This window comes from Lissotriton vulgaris, chromosome 10, assembly GCF_964263255.1.
Source record: "Lissotriton vulgaris chromosome 10, aLisVul1.2, whole genome shotgun sequence".
In the NCBI taxonomy this organism is placed as follows: domain Eukaryota; kingdom Metazoa; phylum Chordata; class Amphibia; order Caudata; family Salamandridae; genus Lissotriton; species Lissotriton vulgaris.
In genome coordinates this window covers 214,242,907-214,264,141 of record NC_141698.1, presented here as the reverse complement: position 1 = coordinate 214,264,141, position 21,235 = coordinate 214,242,907, and the positions used below count along the sequence as shown (strand labels likewise).

General features: G+C 40.1%; 1 protein-coding gene across 5 annotated transcripts in view; it reads left to right on the top strand.

The window, feature by feature from the left end:
• ADCYAP1R1 (ADCYAP receptor type I) overlaps positions 1-20,213 on the top strand; it is a 978,825-nt gene extending 958,612 nt beyond the window's left edge. For 2 of the 5 annotated variants that reach the window (XM_086940897.1, XM_086940898.1), the window contains exon 16: positions 17,437-20,213. In XM_086940897.1, the coding sequence (XP_086797023.1) occupies positions 17,437-17,646 (210 nt within the window). In that variant the 3' untranslated portion in view covers positions 17,647-20,213. The remainder of the gene's footprint in view (positions 1-17,436) is intronic. The other 3 variants (XM_086940899.1, XM_086940900.1, XM_086940901.1) reach the window with 3 other exon arrangements.
• Positions 20,214-21,235: the final 1,022 nt, after the last annotated feature.

Here is a 21,235-nt window from a genome sequence, read left to right as displayed (position 1 = left end):
AGGGGTCCCTGTTCGGGCGCCAAATTATGTGGTAAATAAATTACCTGGTCTATTTTTCCGTATAATTATCATTACAAGACAGCTCATTCAAATGAGAGGCAGAGTCCATGGTATCTGAGTCATACGTGTTTTAATGGAAAAGGAACCTCGAGGTTGGAGATCATGTTCCGTCACCACTAGGGTTCGGGAAGGGACAGTCAACGATTTATTAACATTACACATTATATATAGTAAAGTAACATCATTGAATTCAATACAGTAGGCGTAACAGGTGAAAAGAAGAAGATAAGAACACATGTGCGTAACAGGGGGCGTGAAAAAAGGCGTGTAATAGGCGTACACGGAGGCGTATAATGTGAACGTAATGTAGACGTCACAGAGAGTGTCATAGGTGGGTGTGTGCACAGAGGTAATCTGCAGAGTCAGCAGGAAATGCGGATGCGCGCGCAGCTAGCATGACGTGACATAGACATGTAACTGGGGAGAACTTTAACACGAGTAAGGGAGACAGAAGTCTGGGATGTCAGATCGACCTGGACCTATAACATATCTGGTATCTTATGTTTGGAGGATGTATTATCTGTAGTAAAAGGTCTCTCGGGCAGAGGCTATTCTATACTGAATGCTAGTGCGTGCATATGTGTCTACGTGTCTACGTGCAGGGCCATGGGCCTACTATGGCAACGGGATCTGTAAATTACTTGCATGGAGACAGGAAGGCTTGCTCTTTGCTCTGCAGCCGGGGAGATGTTTACCTAAATCACTAGACAGGAATGTATTTTCGAGGAGGCTGAACTGATAATCTTGAAGGCAAAATACTGTTTTGGCAGGCAGGCCAGGTTGAGCCAGGCACCGCTTCGCTTGGCAGGAAGTAAGGCAGGGGTCAGGGATACGTGTCCATGCTGCAGCTTTCAGAGGCAGGAGGCAGAAAGCAGAAAGGGCTCGGAGACAGAAATCAGGGCCTAGCTCGGCAGAGCCAGGAAAAACGTAAAAGCGTACCATGTAAAGACGTTGGCATGGCATGGTTAGGAACTGAATTATCGATCCATTCATGGTGGATCTGAAAGAGGACATGTTAACGTTGGACGCAAATGTATTTGCGTCGTCATATTCGGCCATGGAGGGAAATTACATGTACTTGAAGCACGAACATGGAGACGTTGGGGTACATGTCAGGGGACATACTTGACCATAAAAATTTCAATTACCTCAAAAGGACCAGCATATTATGTAATAACTGCAGTTGCAAATGTTCTTCCTGAAATCGATGACTGTGTAGCAAAAACATTTTTAATTAGACTGGACAACTTATTTTCTTCTTGTTTATGTAGTTGAAATTGTAAAATGACGTTTCATCCATAAGTTTTCAAAAATAATGTGGACAGCATTGCAGACTTACATTTCCTCTACTCCTTTTTTTGATCTGCTGCTTGACTTTGCTTATAAAAACAAATAGTTTTCGCTCTGTACTACAATTATCCACCAGGCCATATATAGTAGGAGCCATTAGAACCTCTGTAAATTCCTCTAAACAAATCCCAAGCTTCCTTTCCTAAAATTTTGGTTGTAAGAACACCAGGTAAGAATTTTGAAGGTGAAAAGGCAATCTTTTTTTAAAAGTTAAAACAGAATCATTGCAGAATGACCATCCGTTTCCAGATTTCAAATAAGCTGTGTAATGTCCTGAATTAGTTGAAGGACCATTATGATATATAATTGCAGTAGTTTTAAAAGTCCTTCCTGATATTGACAACTGCGAAGCCACAAAATTATTAATTAAAGTTGTCAATTTAGTTCCATCAGGCCTACATCGTTGGAACATTAAAATGACATACTGCCCATTACTTCGTAAAATTAACGTGAACAGCATTCCAGACTTACATTGGCTGCACTCCATGTTTTGATCGGCTGCATTTACTAGCTTATTGAAGGATACTGATTTACTGTCAGGCAAAGTTAAATATATAAATCTTTCTGAGTCTACACTAGTAGTACTTGATAGCCTACAGTTCTCGCAGTCATGCTGCCATTGATAAGAAAGGCCAAATAGATAATCTACATCTACACCCTCATCTTGCAATACATCAAGCATATACATTAAAAACTCCTGACAATCCTGCTGAATATTTTCAGAGAATTCTGTTTGACCTGAACATTCGTCTAACAGAAAACGAATTTCAGACACACTTTCTACTCTCGTTTTATCAGCACTACATTTCTCTAACACAGAATTCAACAAACAGCATAAACTTTGTTCCGAATTGATCACAATCTGTTCTTCGAAAGTCTCTAGTGAAAAGAGAGCATTAACAACTACATTAGCGTAGCAGTTGACACCAGAACTATTTTCAAATTTAAAACCAACAACATTTTCAACAGAATTCATTTTATTCCTGCTTCCACTTTTGGGTTCATCGACTTTTGCTCTTTTTGCTACAACCTCCCTACTATTACTGATATTTATTCGTTTCCGGCCTACCACACGTTTCTCAATCAAAGGATATTGAGGCAAATGTGGCGCATACTCTCTTCTTAACCTATTGTATTCCTTAACACAATCTAGATCTGCACAAATGTTTGTGACATCACAGTCAATCAAGTACAAACCCGATAAAGTTTTGACTTGTGACAATGCTACATAAGCCATACCCTCTTTGAATACAGAACTGCCAATATTCACTAAAGCAGTGTCTACACTTAAACCTTGCGATTTATGAATTGTCACCGCATATGCCAAGCAAACAGGAAACTGCTTACGGCGAACATATAAGTCTTTAACAAGCAAAAACCTAGCAGAGCAACGACCAATTAGCTGTACTTCCTCAATGCCATCAAATTTAATTTTTAAAAATTCAATTCCATCTCTATTTCTGTATTTCTCAAAATCAACAACATTACCCATTGATCCATTTACCAGACCTCTTTCAACATGTAAATTCCTTCTCAAAATGATTCGGCAATTTAAACACACATTCAAAGTCTTTTCAAAACCCGCAGTTTTAGATATAGTCTTCTCTAATGAATCCAATTTAGATTTCAAATTCTCTGACAAAATATTTGTTGCTCCCATATGCTCTATTTTGTCAATAGCTTCAAGTTTTACAATCTCTTGTTTTTCTAAATTCAACATTTTGTTGTTGAAGATGGAACATTCTGCAAGAGTTGGCATCAAACATATTCCAGATTTCGTCACAGTAATTTTCTGAAAAATATCCTCTGGCAAAACGTCTTCTTCTGGATATAAATTTGACAGTAAGCGTGCATGTAAAGCTTGTTTACCACGCTCAGTCACTCTCCTGATTCTAATATCTTGTAGAATATTCTTGTAATCTTCGTCCTTCGCCTGACGCATATTTTCACGCAGCTCAGCATAGCTGAAGTTTAACCATATGTTAACGTTGCCAATGCTCCCTAGGCACTTCTTGGTATCTTCATGTGTAAGCAGTTTAAACACTGGTTGTCCTTTCACTGGTGTCAGCTGCAGAAGATCACCAAAAACAATGATGTGTTTGCCACCGAATAACACATCATACTCTGTTTTCAGAACTTCCTGCATTCTTAAATGCACAAAAGCAAGCATGAGATTGGAAACCATGCTTACTTCGTCAATGATAAGAAGTTTCATCTTCTTCAAAACTCGAGATACTTCACAACAAGCATCTCCAGATAACTTGTGGTATTGTAATTTGTTATCATGCTCCACTGGCAGCATCAGTAACCGATGCAAAGTAATCCCTTTAATGTTATGAGCTGCCAGTCCAGTTGGAGCGGTCACAACACAAGACAGTGATGAATCAGTCCTTTTCTGCATATAACATGAAATTGCTTTAATAAGGAAACTTTTTCCAGTTCCTACTTCTCCACTCACGTACAGTCGGACAGCCTTCAACGACGTACATGAGCACTCTTTCTTCTCATGACTTAATCCATGCTCAATTTGGTTGGTAACTTCGACATATATTTTCCTCTGCTCAACGTTAAGTTGTCTTTCCAATTCTTCTAAGTTAACCGCATCCTTCTGAGCATGTGCCATGGCTCTTTCCACTTCAATCATGGCAGTAGCAGCTTCATTTTCAATAACTGGTTCTCCTAGTGGATCCTGACTCAATGAAACAGAACTCTGACTGTCCTGAGAACTGTCTCTAGCAATCTTGGCTGCAATTGTTGCTTCCTGCTCAATTTCTGCATTCAACATTTGTAGATATTTTGGAAAAACAGGACATTCTATGGACTCCTTGGCTGCATTGAAAAAGTCTTCGTAACAGAGGAAATCTCCAAGCAGTTCCTCTTCTGCACGCCAAGGCTTGAAAAGTTGCAAAAGAGCTAAATAGAAAAACTCTTTTCTTTCGGGAGATTCGCAATCCAATTTTCGATGATTTATCAATTGACATTTTTTTTGCTTGACCAGACATCCCTCACTTCTAATGACAGCATACACACCTTTATCAATATCTTCTTTGATGTTCCTCTTGAAAACGTAATTTTGAAGAACTTCATACAGACAAGCATTCTCCAGGTGACTGCTTCTATTTGGATAATATGTATCCAACATGTTGCTCTTCAAAATATCTGTACTGTTTGGCTCCTTCTCCGCCAAATACTCAATTTCCCGTACAGGTTTCAGAACTCGATTACGCGTTGCAGCAAGACCAAGACTCGCCCAAATGATATTCCTAGATTTGGCATAGAGACTTGTTGAAGATAACCGGTCAGAACATTCATAAGCTCCAATTTCTCGATGCGACAACATCTTCAGACTGAAACTGTACAACTTCTTACTGAGGCTCTTTTCATGGGAAATATCCTTCAGTTCTGTCTTTTCTTTTTTAGTGATGTAAGACGTCACATACCGAGCAACAGCCATACAGTTGTCAGCCACAAACTGTATATCCATGTTAGCATTCCACATGGACAAAATCACTGGGTTGTAGTCATTGATGTACTTGGACTCTTCGTTTCTTTTCAAATTGTATGTGTTTTTGGGTGATTTCCTCGTCACATTATGTCGCAGCGATGACATCAAATTGTTAACTCTTCCTTTTGATAACACCGACCGTGGAAATGCAAAACGACATTTGGTGTAGTATTTGTACATGTTTCTGAATTTTCGACGACAGTACTTTCCACAACGATGGCTTTGAAACCGTAAAACTTGTTCTCTTAGACTTTTGTCTTCATTTGTCTTTGGAACAGCACATGTAGCATACTGTTCTATGAAACTCATCACTAAGTCATCCGGATCTGTTCCAAATTTGGGTGCATCTTTGATCCATAGTAGCATATGTATATGAGGAGCACCTCTTGCTTGATACTCCTTTCTCCAAAAGAAATCCAATACCTCTCCAAGAGGTGGATTTTTCTTGTTTGTGATGAAAGACATCATAGCTTCAAATCTATGATTGAAGTACCTGCAAACATTCACAGGATCCAAAGAGCACAGTTCTCCGGGTGTCTTAAATTCAATATTTTCAATGTTTCCATTTACCTCTCGTAGAAATTCAAGTAAGTCTTCCCAGCCATACTCAGCACAGCTGAGAGTGAGGAACCATGTGGGAGTTCCTAAGTTCCTCAGCATACATTTTAAGTCACCATGACGGCGGTACCAATACTCATTAGTACCACGCTGACAAGCCATGAGATTAATCAGGTGAGAATCCAAAATACTGTCTTGCACATTGACTTTATTCATAAAGTCCCTTGCCGAGATATTTCACAGTTGTATACCACTTTTCAAGATGTGGTTCACTGCATAAGACAATCCAGAGAGATCACTTTCAAACAATAGATGAAATAAATAGGGAATGCATTGTCGAAACCTAGGATCTTCTGTATACAATCGTAAAGTCCGGTATTCTGAAGCAGGAATTTGAACAGGTCGCTCATCATAACGTCCTCCTCAACCTGTGGGAAATAACTGTGGGAAACACCGAGCTTCCAAACTTTCCTCCCAAACACTAATAGGACTCCCTTTGGCTTGTTTCATTTGAAACAACTCAATAGCATTCCCCATGACTTCCTTGGAATGCAAAGGATGAACACTATAATGTTCACATATTTCTTCCTTTTTAGAGGCTTCTATTTTCTCAATTTGACCAGGACACAAATCGCGGTCCTCTTCTTCACTTACTTCCTCTTCTGCAACACATACATTCTTGTAGTACTTATTATTTTTTATCAAATACAATGTTGCCTTTTTAACTTTCCTAACATCCACTAAATCTTGCCAGATTTTCTTACACTTTGTCGGAACACCATTAACTATGATAACCAGAGGTTCCTCTTCCACTTTCTCTACTCCAATTGTATTAATGTTTTTCTTCAAATCCAAAGGCAAATAAACAACCCTTCCCTTTAATCCTCTCTGTAAATCTGATGGAGGCAACTTCCCTGTCTTTGGCTCCGTTCGTATAATAGCCTGGAAGGGATGGACACTTTGAATCAAAATAGATTCATAAGTATTTAAATCCTTCAATTCATAAGGAATGTCATCTAAATCCAGATTATTATAAACCGCTCTAGCAGGCATCTGGTTTTGGTTTAATTTGTTATAGCAATAAGTACACATACGTTGGTCTGCTCCCAAATCAAAACAATTTTCTACCATCAAGTATGTGGCAAAATCCTTCCATTCACTATTGTTTTCCATATCACTCTTTGCATATATATCCACTAACTTAGTCTGATTCTTATAATAAGTCCGTCGATAACACACACAAGTGAAATTAGGCCTCTCACTTGATTTCACCATAAATGTGGAAATTTCCTTGTGAAACTTATCTGTACTGAAAATCTGTTCACTGTCTTCCACATTACCATCTTCTAGTGGTTCAATATCAAAATTTTTCTCTTTACCAGCAAAATAACAGAACTCAATTTCTTGACAAATATTCTTCACATCTACTTCAGAACCATGCAAAAGAGCTTTGCTTAATTTTTTAAGCATAATTGCTGGACTCTCAGCATAATACAACATTCTAACTAATTTCCTCACTTTATTATGATGCACTGCAAGCATCCTGAAATGATGAAATACACTCTGGCATACTCTCCTAGAAAGACAAGCCAGTGAATGACCTTGCAAACCTGTCACTTGTCTCACTCTGCAAGGATCTAATTCTTGCAACAACTTTATTTTTTGCTTTACACTTTTCTTATGAAATGTCCGTATAAAATCACAAAGCAAATTGATAGAATCCTGTCGCATACTGCAAATAGAACTACACTTCCAGGTGTACACTGGTCCCTTAGGACGTTTACCTAAAACCTCATCACTTAGCGCCTCTTCTGCATCTGCAGACACAAGTATTTCTTTTTCAACCAGATGACCATCTTTTACCTCATATGCTCGACCACTGCTGTCAACTGCATGCACCAAAACATTGTCCTGAAAATAACTCTCCTCATTAAAAAATGCCTCACTATTTGAACTAAACAACAGGGGGTGGTGATGGACAGAGTTTCTGAGCTAAGCAGAATACTCTCACCCAGTCAAGAGATCAGGGCTTAATCCAACACTGTTTTTTAGCTCACTGCACCATCCCAGCTAAGAACCTGGCTTTATGCAAATTAGTCTGTCCCTGGCCCAGTGCATCATGGGAACAGGGCAAACCAAACTACCAAGCCAATTCTTTCACTGGGAAGGAAACAAGCTACCGGGGACCGGTTTCTGGCATTTCAGCCGTCTTCGGCCCGGCTTGCTTGAATCCTGATGGTGCAATGAGCTAGGGACTCACGTCTGAGTATACCCTTCCACGCTTGTGGTGGACAAAATATTTAAACAACAGGGGGTGGTGATGGACAGAGTTTCTGAGCTAAGCAGAATACTCTCACCCAGTCAAGAGATCAGGGCTTAATCCAACACCGTTTTTTAGCTCACTGCACCATCCCAGCTAAGAACCTGGCTATATGCAAATTAGTCTGTCCCTGGCCCAGTGTATCATGGGAACAGGGCAAACCAAACTACCAAGCCAATTCTTTCACTGGGAAGGAAACAAGCTACCGGGAACCGGTTTCTGACATTTCGGACTGGACTGTTCCCATGAGGGACAGGGTCAGAGCTGATTTGCATATAGCCAGTGTCTAACCCAGGGTGGTGTGGAGTGCAAAAAAACGATGGATTTAGGCCCAGATCCTTGTACTGGGGTGAATGTATGACATTGTTCTACATTCTGTCCATCAACTGTGTTTTTTGCAATTTTCACCCCGAGTGTGCTGGGTATACTCAGACGTGAGTCCCAGGCTCTCCACACCACTGGAGTCAAGCTATCCAGGCTGATGAAGGCGGGTAGCCAGAAACCGGTCCTTGGATGCTTGATTCCGGTCTGGGAAAGACATGGCTTGGTAGTTCGGACTGGACTGTTCCCATGAGGCACAGGGTCAGAGCTGATTTGCATATAGCCAGTGTCTAACCCAGGGTGGTGTGGAGTGCAAAAAAACGATGGATTTAGGCCCAGATCCTTGTACTGGGGTGAATGTATGACATTGTTCTACATTCTGTCCATCAACTGTGTTTTTTGCAATTTTCACCCCGAGTGTGCTGGGTATACTCAGACGTGAGTCCCAGGCTCTCCACACCACTGGAGTCAAGCTATCCAGGCTGATGAAGGCTGATAGCCAGAAACCGGTCCTTGGATGCTTGATTCCGGTCTGGGAAAGACATGGCTTGGTAGTTCGGACTGGACTGTTCCCATGAGGCACAGGGTCAGAGCTGATTTGCATATAGCCAGTGTCTAACCCAGGGTGGTGTGGAGTGCAAAAAAATGATGGATTTAGGCCCAGATCCTTGTACTGGGGTGAATGTATGACATTGTTCTACATTCTGTCCATCAACTGTGTTTTTTGCAATTTTCACCCCGAGTGTGCTGGGTATACTCAGACGTGAGTCCCAGGCTCTCCACACCACTGGAGTCAAGCTATCCAGGCTGATGAAGGCTGATAGCCAGAAACCGGTCCTTGGATGCTTGATTCCGGTCTGGGAAAGACATGGCTTGGTAGTTCGGACTGGACTGTTCCCATGAGGCACAGGGTCAGAGCTGATTTGAATATAGCCAGTGTCTAACCCAGGGTGGTGTGGAGTGCAAAAAAACGATGGATTTATGCCCAGATCCTTGTACTGGGGTGAATGTATGACATTGTTCTACATTCTGTCCATCAACTGTGTTTTTTGCAATTTTCACTATTTGAACTATGCATCCATTCTCCTAAGAAAACTTCACAAAAATTACTCCGATTAACGTCTCTCTTCCATCTACTATTAGATTTGAAAACATAGATTACCTTGTTTAGTTTCCTAATTCTATTAATTACCAAAATAAATAACTTTCGCTTGATTTCGAAAGCCTGATCAATAATTTTCTCTACATTTTTATTTTTCTTATAAAATGACACTTTCTGTTGACCTTTTTTAAATTGTTTTACCAAATTGACAATTACCCTGTTACGGAACATTCGCTTACGAATGTCCCTGAAAATATTTGCCCTTCTACTGCCATGCACAGAGTTATCTCCTGCTCTAGCACAAACCTTTTTCACGGGCCTTTTCCTTTCCATTTAAATTGGCTCTCTTTTTCTGGACTAAAACTTGTTCTGTAGTTATACTTTTGTTTCTACAAATGTTTTTAAGGAATGATTTCATTCTCTTACCCGGTGTTCTCTTCGTCCGTTGAGGTAATATTAATGTAGAGGACTGCTGCAAAATATTAGGTAACTGCTGTCTTTGACGTTTTGTAGCCTTTCGAATTCTATCCTTAGACGGCATTGTCTAATTCCCAAATAATCTGCAGTTGAATCTGTGGTGAAATATAATAAAAAATGTTATTAACCACTATTACCAAATAGTAAATCAATAACAGTAAGAACTAGATTCGACAATGCTATAAAAGGGTGCAGGGGGTATCACTTTGACACCCTCTGACACCCTCAAAACGGGCACAGGTGCCATGTGGCAAGCAAACCAGCCCTAAGGGCAGGTCTGCCTTTCACATGACATAGGTGTGCGAGCACACATGTACATGCACACCGGAATCGGTATTTTACCATGAAGTTTGATTTCATGCTAAAATACCGATTCGTTAAGGCCTTTGGGACTCAGAAGACTCCCCCCTACATAACAAATTAACAGAATCGGTAAAATTACCGATTCGGTATTTTACCGAACAAATAATTTTTCCGATTCTGTAAATGTAGATTTACCTACATGTGGCCTTGGATTTAAGCCCCTACATACCGATTTGCCATTTAACGATCGGAAACGGCCGAAAACAGCCGTAACCGGTCGGTAAATGGCCTGAAACGACCACCTACATCTGGCCCTAAGTGTGCATGCATTTGATTTCAAACAAAGTTTTAAAACATTTTATGTAAAACAATAATACACCTAGGGCCAGATGTAGGTAAATCACATTTACCGATTTTGAAATACCGAATATTACCAAATTTTACCAATTCGGTATTTCAAAATCGGTAAATGGGATGTAGGTACCAACATCTGATTTATTACCGATTCCTTAAAAGTTCGGTATTTACCGATTCGGTAAATACCGAATCTGTATTTGCTATTGAATCCTATGGGCCTTGAAGCCCATAGGATTCAATTCAAATACCGATTCAGTATTTACCGAATCGGTAAATACCGAATTTGTCAAGGGTGCAGAGGGTATCACTTTGACACCATCTAGCACCCCCAAAACGGGCATGTGTGCAATGTGGCACACAGACATGCCCTAAGGACACGTCTGTCTGTCACATGGCATATGTGTACATGCACAGATGTGCATGTACACAGGAATCGGTATTTTACCATGGATTTGTATTCCATGGTAAAATACCGATTCTGAAAGCCATGTGCCAATGGAAAATTGGCTACCCACATTTCAATCTTGCATTTTCGGTAAAATTACCGAATCTGTAAAATTACCGATTCGGTAAAATTACCGAATCGGTAAAATTACCGATTCGGTAAAATTACCGAAAACGCAATATTTAAGGGCCCCTACATGTCAATGCCCATTTACCGGTCGGTAACAGCCAAATTCGGCCGTTACCGATCGGTAAATGGCTATTTTCAGCCACCTACATCTGGCCCCTACATTCATGGGGAACAGACTTAAAATGCCCTAATACACATGAAAACGTTTTTTTAAGGAACTTGCACCTTTTTTTCAATAACTTTTAACATGGCTATGTAACTCAAACAATGAAAATTAAAATTTGCCAGGCACACATGGGGGCGTACTTACAAGGGCCTTACACTACAAGGAAAATGACTTCAAATGACCAGACACACATGGGGACGTATTTACAAGGCCCTTGAACCCGGGGGAAGTGACTTGAAATTGCTAAGCACACATAGGAGAGTATCTACAATGCCCGTGCAACACTTATGCATCATTTTTTACATGTACACCGTAACATTAACAACACAATTACATCATATATCTGTTCCGCAAAAGCGACGCGTTGCAGGAGTCACATCATTTTACCATCAAAAACAATTTCTCCGATTCTGTAAATGTAAATTTACCTACATGTGATCCTGGATTTAGGCGCCTACATACCTTTTCGCCATTTACAGGTCGGAAACGACCGAAATCGGCCGTAACCGGTCGGTAAATGGCCTAAACGACCACCTACATCGGGCCCTAAGTGTGCATGCATTTGATTTCAAACAAAGTTTTAAAACCTTTTATGTAAAACAATTATACACCTACATTCATGTAAGGGCAGGTCTGCCTTTCACATGACATACGTGTGCATGCACAAATGTGCATGCACACCGGAATCGGTATTTTACCATGAAGTTTGATTTCATGCTAAAATACCGATTCGTTAAGTCATTTGAGACTCAGAAGACTCCCCCCTACATAGCAAATTTACAGAATCTGTAAAATTACCGATTCAGTATTTTACTGAACCAACCAATTCACATTTGAGTGCGGCCCTTAAATTCTTGTTTGCTCTAGAGCAAGAGGCATCGAACCATCTAGGGGTTTCATCAAGTTTCCTGGGTGCCGGTTTAGAAATCTCACTTTTTATTGCAGAGCAGAGTTCACTAAATGATTTAATTACATCACCCCCACGTCCATCAATAGTAAGACAATTATCAATCAATGCTGGATGTTTTTTAATAACCTTTGCCAGGACTCCCCTGTTATCCACACCCCTCCAAACAACCCTTAGTTTGTCCGTTGAAACTTCCAGGTTTCTTGCTCCTATTTCGTTTTGTGGACACTTACCCCCAGGAAGTTGTAGGTGGATTACAATGGGATAGTGGTCGCTATATACTTTGCACACTACCTCGGCTTTAATTAAAACATTGGCAATGGAAATATATAGTCAATCGTGGTGGCACTCCCATGACCGATAAAAGTGGGAAACGGGGCAGTGTTTATTTCAGTGCCAGCGTGCTCCATGCAATTTACAAGTTCTCTAGTTGCGAGGAGATTTAATAATTCCGCACCTCTTCTACAGGGGGAATTTCTGGAATGTATATGTGCATTGAAGTCCCCTCCTAAGCAAATACCGTCAAATTTCCCGCATTTCCGTCCCTCCACTATTTCATCAATAAAATCAAACAAGAGTATAAAATTACGATTAGGTTGGGACAAAAAATCATTATTGTAGAAATTAATCAAACATAGCCTTGTCCTCTTAGTATATATCAATGCCATGAAGCTTAGACAGTTAGTTTGAAGTACTTCAACTTTGGTTTCTGCAGATATTTTAACCCAAATCGAAAGGCCCCCACTCGGTCGACCTAGAGAGGGGGCCAAAACAGTCCTATTATGGCAAATGTACACTTCAAATAACAGGTCGGCTTTGCACCAGGTTTCTTAGAACATTAACACATCGTGACAAATCACCCAGTCCTTCCAGGTTTTGATTTCCATCTTTGCCTTCAGGCCGGCAATGTTCCAGCTAAGGATTAACAAGTTTTTATCGGGCCTTAGACAGACATCCTGATTAGTTACTTGGGTAGATACTGTTATTTGGTTCACCCATTGATCACATTGTGGGGTTACAAGCAAGGAAGTGTCAGATAATGTCAGGGGTGCCTCAGATGGTGCTTCCACTGTGGAGTCAAACCCAGGGGCCACAACAACTGGATCCTCAGCAATAACTGACAGTCAATCCAAGGTACCCAAGTCACGAAGAATTGAGAACCTGTTTTGCAGCGGAAATACAGGAGGTGGCTGCATCATTCTGTGTGGGGGTCGGTAGAAGTAACTTAGCGGTAAAGGGGTCACCACGGTAGATGGACCGGGTTGGACAAAGTTCTTATTCAACAGAAATTTTACGGTGCCAGGGTTCCTGAAGTTGACTATAATACAGTCCCCGTTGATGTTTTTAAAAAGAGGACCGACCCAGGTTACTCGGCGTGTAGATAAGATTTCTTTGGATATATCGTAGCCAACCCCCTTATGCTTAGTTAACCAGTCGATGCATTTATTGTGCAACTGAACCCACGATTCTCCTTGCCCTTCCCTGAGAGGTGAAATGCCAGCCAGAACCAAGACATAGAGACATGCCTCAGGTGGAAGGTGTAGAGCAGGGCCTTGATGTTTGAAAGGCCTGTTGTCCTCATGCAGAGTCTTATTCTGGCTGGGGTTGGGAGGAACCTTCTGCTTGTTTGTGCCTGTGACAGAATTACATTTCTGATTGTTCTTAGGGGCACTAGAAGCGGTAGAGGACGATTGAGGGATGGATGATATACTTGGGGAAGCAGAAGAATTACCTTTCCTTGTGTTTGCATCCGCCGTAGATGTTGTGGTCGTGGGCGGACTAGTGACTATCTGTAGTTCTTTAACCCCATTTGTTGTGGACAAATTACAGTTTTTTGTACAGTCACCACTAGGGAGGGCACGGGTAATAGACTCCAGGTCTTTTAACAAACAATCACCTCTTATCTTATCTAGGCATACCGTACCCTTTCTCTTGGCGTCATCATTTTTTGATTAGGGTTTCCAGTCTGTCAAGTCTCTTAAAAATACTATTAAATTGTTTGATCATTTGACCGTCTAATTGTTTAAAAATTGTGTCCGCAATGGTCTCAATAAGATTCCCCTTTGGTTTAGAATGAAAACTATTTTCATTAGGGGATTCTGTCTGCGTAGAGATTGTATTAAAATTTATACCGTCATTTATAACAATGGTGTCACCCAAGTGAGGTTGAGCTGGCAAAGATACTGTTTGTTGTTGTTGTTTCTTCCCCCTAGTCCACATACTCTGTGGGGTTGGCTGGTTATTACTCCTAGGGGGCTGCTTCCTTTTATTTATTGTAGACTTTACTGGGCCCCTTTTTCGCTTAGCTCCAGTGTTCTCGATGGTTTCAGTACACTCAGTGGTTATTGGTGATGATAATTGCGAAACGGGATCCAGAACCACAACTGGGGCTGTATTAGTAGTGTTTCCATCTTCTGGTACGTCGGGCAGACTGACAACAGGATTTGATTTTACCACGGTGACTTCAGGAAATAAATGCATATTATCATTTGGGCTACCTGTTGTACTAGGTTGATTAATAGTAAGTGAGCCCATAGAAAGCCTCCTCTCAGTTTCAGCAATCTCATTGAAGGCAGTGTCTATTAATGTCTCAAATGACGTTAAAAGAGATGCTGGAGTTACAATGTCCTGAGTGACTATGTCTGTGGTATTGCTTATAGCATTACATTTGCCCATTGTTACAGCAAAAGCTCACCTTGTTAATAGACGTTGGCCCGCCCGACCACTGTTGACCTCTGAGGGCCTCAGAGGGCCCGCCCTTTGCCCGGGCTTCGCCACGGGCTCTCCCGCGGGCGCTACTCGCGGGGCGAGAGGGCGCGGTGTGCTTTGTACCGCCTCCTGGTGCTCTGCACCTGTCACGGAGCGCCGCCGCCCCGAGGCTTCTGGGTATTGTAGTGCCGTTGCCCTCACGGCTGCCCGATGGCGAGGAAGTCTCCCGGCGCTTTCCTCCGGCCAGGAGACCCAGAGGAGACAAGTGGGTAGGTGAACAGCACCGCCGTTTCCCTCAAGTTAAGAGTTGTATATGCGCTAATGGTTGACTGCAGCAGAATGTTGACGCTGCAACCAACAAAAATATATGTCTGTGTTTATCGATATGTGATGCAACAATAAAAACAAATTTAAAAAAAATAATAATAAATAAAAAAGTAGCAATCGAAAAATGTAAATAGTTAATAAATTACTATTTTAAATTAATATTACAATCATCTAATTATAACATTATTTAAAAAAATTGTAATTATATAAAAAAACAGTAACAGTTAAATAAGTCACATAATTTTCATTAACCAATTAAATTTACAAACTGCAAACACCTAACAGTCCGCCAGTACTGCAAAACAAATTAAAATACACTCTTGAAAAAGAGTACTAAATCAATTAAACTAAAAAATTAATCATGAAAAACTAAAATTAACATATTAAATACCATTATTAAATGCTTAAAAACAACATTATAGCCTGTGATACAACTATTGGGGTTATGGGCCCACACTTCCTGCCTGTATGTTCATGTTTTCTGAAAAGCAACTCATCCACTCTGAGCCACACACGTGTTGTAATTAATAATTAATTCAAACAAATCTGTACCTTGGTGCTAAGTGCAAGGATGGTTTTTGAGGTCCTGGGCTACCCTTTCAGTGAACAGCTGAATAAAGGGCCCACAACCTTTGTATAGCCAGACTTAAGCACTACGTCATATTTGGTATCCCACAAGCATGAGAATAAAAGAACACAAAACAGCTTCTCCAGCAACTGTTAGCTATCTTAATCTAGCCTGGTCTCGGGCAGAATCAGGATAATCTCATTGGTTGCATCAATCCACGCCTCCAAACAAACCTAACATACCTGGCCTCCTGCCAACCATCCTTCTATCTAACAGCTGTACCAGCATTGCTTAGAAATTCCTCTAACACAGTAGGTCTGCAGAGTCTAGTGCTGACAGAAGAATTTGAGGTTGGCATAGGCCCACCACCCACATTCTCCAACCTCCCTTGACCCTGTGGATGGACAATCTGCTGCCTCGCCTGGGACTTAAGAGACCTGGGTGAGCCAGGGGAACACAGAGGAAATAAGTGATTCCCCTTAATATGTAAACAGCAATGGGATACATGTCTTGTATCCCTGTATTATAGCATAGTAGCAGTGAATAACCAAATTCAGTATCCAGTATTTGCAGAGCTACCTTTCTATGAGAACCATACATAAAAATTATACATAAGTTAACTGTAGGTCACTCCACCCAATGCTCTAGAACAGGTTATATTTTTATAAAATCTTAAATGTTTTGCTTTTTGAGTTTGTCACATCACTTTCCTTATTGCTATATTAGCCTGTTAGAGCTACAGTGTCTCCTTTTGGATTTAAATTTCAGTTCATATATGTCCCATGATCGCAACATCATTTGTGTGCAAATATTCTGAAGGATCAATGCACGAAAGTTCATGTTTGCACATATAGAACGCACATGACCTGGGAAATTTATTTCACCAGTTTCTACTAAAATGTTCTCTTTAAAAACTAATTCTGTGTTGTGTTGGGTATATAGCAGCCCAAACAACACTGATATCATTTTTGAATGACCTCATCACACCTTTTACAAATGTCTGTTTCAATTCAATTATTTTTCTAAGTTGCAACAACAACTCTTTTTCCTGCCTAGGCTGACACCATATCAGGTTAATTCTGACAAACCTTAATGCACTTACCACCACTATTTGATGTTACCCCAATTAGCCCCCAATTTATATTATTGTTTCCCACCATTTAGTACCTGCTGCCAGGAATCCCAATATCAGCTTCATAAGTGGGATTGTATTTCATAGTACTTTCCTTTCTTTGCAAATATATTAATTTTCAGAACTACTACATTTGTTCTCACTTTTTAACTTTCCACTTTAACACCTTGGCTGCTAAGGCAATTTCCAGCCTGTGCTGGACATTGATATTTTACATTATTCATGACGAGCTCAGCTCGTCATCAGCACAGCTCCACTGTGCCTCATGACGAGCTGAGCTCGTCATGAGCAGGGAAGGGGTTAAAGAAGAAAGTCATCTACTGTTGGCCAGGAGGGGAAAATCCATGCCATACTTTCTTGACACCCACCGACAAAGTAGATACATTCCATTTATATTCAGTGTGCATAAAATATCTTCCTTAGCTGTCATCAAGAGCTGACATACATCCGGTCTTCCTGGTCCTTCACTGGAAAGCCCTTTCTCAGTGTGCTGGTGCATCTGAATTTACTCTGTATGACCTGATATAGATCCTAATTAAATGTCAGAGAAGCATTATTTTGGCTCACAGAGATTTGTGAAAGTGTTGAATTCACCTTCTGTTTATTGATGGAATAATGCTGAATTAATTTGTTTTCATGGATTTTGTATCTGTCAGCATGTGCTCTAACAGCTAAGTACAAATATAATGACCTTTTAAAGTTTCTCCCTAAAGGTGCAATCAGAAATAAAGAGAAAATGGCGGAGTTGGAAAGTCAACCGGTATTTTGCTGTGGATTTCAAACATCGCCATCCATCTCTGGCGAGCAGCGGAGTGAACGGGGGGACACAGCTGTCCATTCTGAGCAAGAGCAGCTCTCAGATCCGGATGTCAAGCATAAATGCGGAGAACCTAGCAACTTGAACACCTAACCCCACCAGCATGTTTAGAAATCATGTTTTCTTTAATTTTTTGAGGGAAATGAGTAGGTGTGTATATGCATGCTGCAAATCATCACTAGATGTTTTGAAGAAAGGAAAAAAAGTTTTGGTTTTTAACAGAAAGAATATTTGTACATACACCTCTCTTATGAGATCTATTTCATTTGTGAGGAGGGTGGATAAATATACACATTCCAGCAATTCACAGGTAGCAAAATCAATACCAGTGTTGGCTGTGAAGTTCAGAACTGGTTACAAGGCAGTCATCTATGTACGAATGGGTGTATTTGTTAATTTCCAATGTACACACCTCATATAGAATCTCATTCAGAGTGTTTGTCTACGTATACCAGAGTTTCTTGAGCTTTTTTCTTTAGAGCCATTTAGCCGCTGCTCATCAAAAGAGTTAAAGGGACATATTGTTAGTTTTGTCTCTGGTACTAACATCAGTTAGAAAACTATGAAATATGTTCTTGGACTATAGTGTCACATATATAGATGGAGTAACAAAGAATAATTCACCTTCAAGACAACATTTGTTGTTTACTGGTGCTTTACTACAAGTACACCAGGCCAGCATTTCCAGGGAAAACTACTTTCATTTCATGGGGAAATCAGAAAACAAACATTTTTATGTGCAACCCTGCTGCACCAATTTAGGCTGCTGTGGATGTATTTGAGGGATTGCAGTTAGTGGTCAGTTGGCATGCTGTCCCACTGTTCTGCCCACTAAAAAGCATGAAGGAAAGAGATATTTTGCATCATAAGTTATGCACAATGTCATTGAAAATTTCTGAAATTAACAATATGTCCCAAGAATGCCAAACAAACAGTCTGAGAAATAAATCACCTTAGAGTTTTTACAGGAGATTCACTTGAGTACAGATTAGCTTGCAATAGCTGTACTGATTTTCTTTATATGAAAGTAAATAAATCTCATTGATCTAATTTTTCTTTTAGGCTAGACATTTTTTGCTCACAGTCAGAGCTATGGCTGCATGTTCTCTAATACAATGATGTCAATGGATATTGATAAGCCGTTATGCAATGCATAATGACTTTGATTATTCAAATTGTTTCTGTTTCTTACAAAACAACAAGATACCAATGGTTGGAAATACCTGATATTTACTTGAAAGATCCTTAACAGAAGTATGTCAAAACAAATGATGTCTATACATAGACTAGTGCCAAGACATGAGGTATACTGTTGTTTCCTGCATATTGAATGTATTGAAAATGTAACTTGATGAAGCACTGGAAAATATTTAATTGCCAAGTTTAGTTACCAGCATCCGAGAACCAGAAGGGATCAACAGAGAGAATGTCTATGAAGTCTGTAAATATTAGGTTTTGTAAATAGTTATTCCTCTTGCCAATGTTTTCCAAGTGTGAAAATGTTTTGGGGTAAAAAAGTACATATCATTAGAAGATGTATTGTGCAATGTGTTGTTGAGCCATTTTGGTTACTTAACCATTATTTTGGTCAAATACTTATGTTTTGTTTCTTTTTGTAATAACTAAAATAACTGTACTAAAGATATTGTGATTATCTACTGTATATATTCGTGTAGGGTTAGCTATTGTGAGATGTGTTCTAAAGGCAGCTGGTAAAGAATGTTTTTAAAATGAAAAGTGTCTTGTCTAAGCTAAGCTTTTTGAGTACTAAATGAGTAATGTTAGGAGTGCGTCTATTATTTTTTGTTATAGTATGAACTGTGACTCTACAGATAAAAAACACTAATGAAATATATGATTTGCTTTGCTATAGAAAAGTGTTGAAAAATGCAGGATTTCAGAAAATCAAACAATTGTATAAACAAAAAAAATGCAAACTGCAGAACTTTTTTATAGTCGCAAAACAAAGTGAACAAAGGACATGGCAACATCAGCGAGTCTGTCAATATTCCAGGTTTCTTCCTGTACGCAAAGACTGGCTAATCACCATGTTTAAAAGACAATGGGTACATGTTGTGACTACTGTCTACGTTATACATTCAGTGATTAAAGATCTTGTTTTGCAAGTAATTTGTAGAACCAATAGCCGTGGTCGCTTAAGTGCCTTTTCATTACAATAGACGCTAAAAGAGCATAGGCAAAAATATAACTGTACATTCACTGTTCATTTCTTGCACTCAGTAAGCTCATAAGAGGGTACTGCAAGCTGAGAGGCACATACCATGTGGAATATTCCCAGATATTACTTTTTGCCAAACTATGAAAGTTACCAGCAAGTTATGGGAGAGAGTCAAACTGCAGAAAATTAATGGTGTTTTTTTCAATTTTATTTTCCTATAATGTAGGCCACAAATTGGTCACTTCTTAAGAGTTGTTAGCATCTTACAGACGTATGCTTAAGCAAATCATTGACTAACACCATTTGAACACTAATTTGACAATACTGAGGGTGTATCATTTGTGAACACTTTTCTACATATCACAACAGCTTTAGTTTATGCACCTGTCAAGCAATTAATTGATTGAACATGACCACTATTTTAACATGTTCTTAGGTAACATAAATATGTATAACAATATGTAGCACTCACTTATGAGTGCCATCAAAATATTGGCATGGCAACAATCTATGATTTGGGCTTCCCTACAATTTCCCCCATCTTCAAAACTGTTACATTTAGCAAACAAATTTAGCACCATACGGATTTTTACTTCACTTGCTTATTTAAATGTCACTAAAGATGATTCTTGAGTAACACATGTATTTGAATTACTATAATTAGCGATCATGTCTAAGTGTCTCACTTTGAACCTTAAACATCTGGTAAGATTTTAAAACAAATTGGGTCCTTTAATGGAATTATACCTATCTGCTTTGAAATTTGAAAAGCTCTTAATATGGGAAAATATTGTCAAGGAAAATCTTGTGTTAAATCAACATTAAACTCATTAACTGTAAAATCAAACATATAATGAATGTGAAGAAGTTGTAAAGCAAGACACACAGTATGGTGATGTTATCTCCAACGGAGTGAAGACTGCCTGTAAACGCCTGAGGCTTGACCCGGGCGGTATTTTCCTTGTCCTCATTGAATTCTTTTACTTTTAAGCACTTGCCCCATGTGTCCTCTCCCCCCCAGCACTAGCGTGCCGATTTAGGGCGTCGTCTGTTGTCTCACCGAGTTTATGGTGAAGGCATCTTTTAACTGGTAGCTTTAAAATATACTTTTGGCACTCACTAAAGTCAGCGCTGCCTCCCCATAGAGTGTGCGGCCGATTTTAGGCTGAGATACTGTGGGACTCGGGCGGAGTGATAGCGGCGGCCATCTTGGGTGAGTCACCAACATAAAAACATACGGCCATGGCTCCGCGCAGCGGACGCGCTGTATTAGCGCCGGAGTTATGCCAGAGTTCAGCCCGTCTGCGCCCGTCCGCGCTGAGGACTTGCTGCAGGACGGGCTGCATACCGGGTTCCCCGATTCTCTCCCTCAGGTATTACACTCCTATACCTTAGAGGAAATGCTGGCTTGGAAACCGATTGACCTCCTGTGCTACCCTAGGTATACCCCTGAGGAACTATTCCTTATGGCCCCACATAACACATGTATCCGGAGCCCTGACA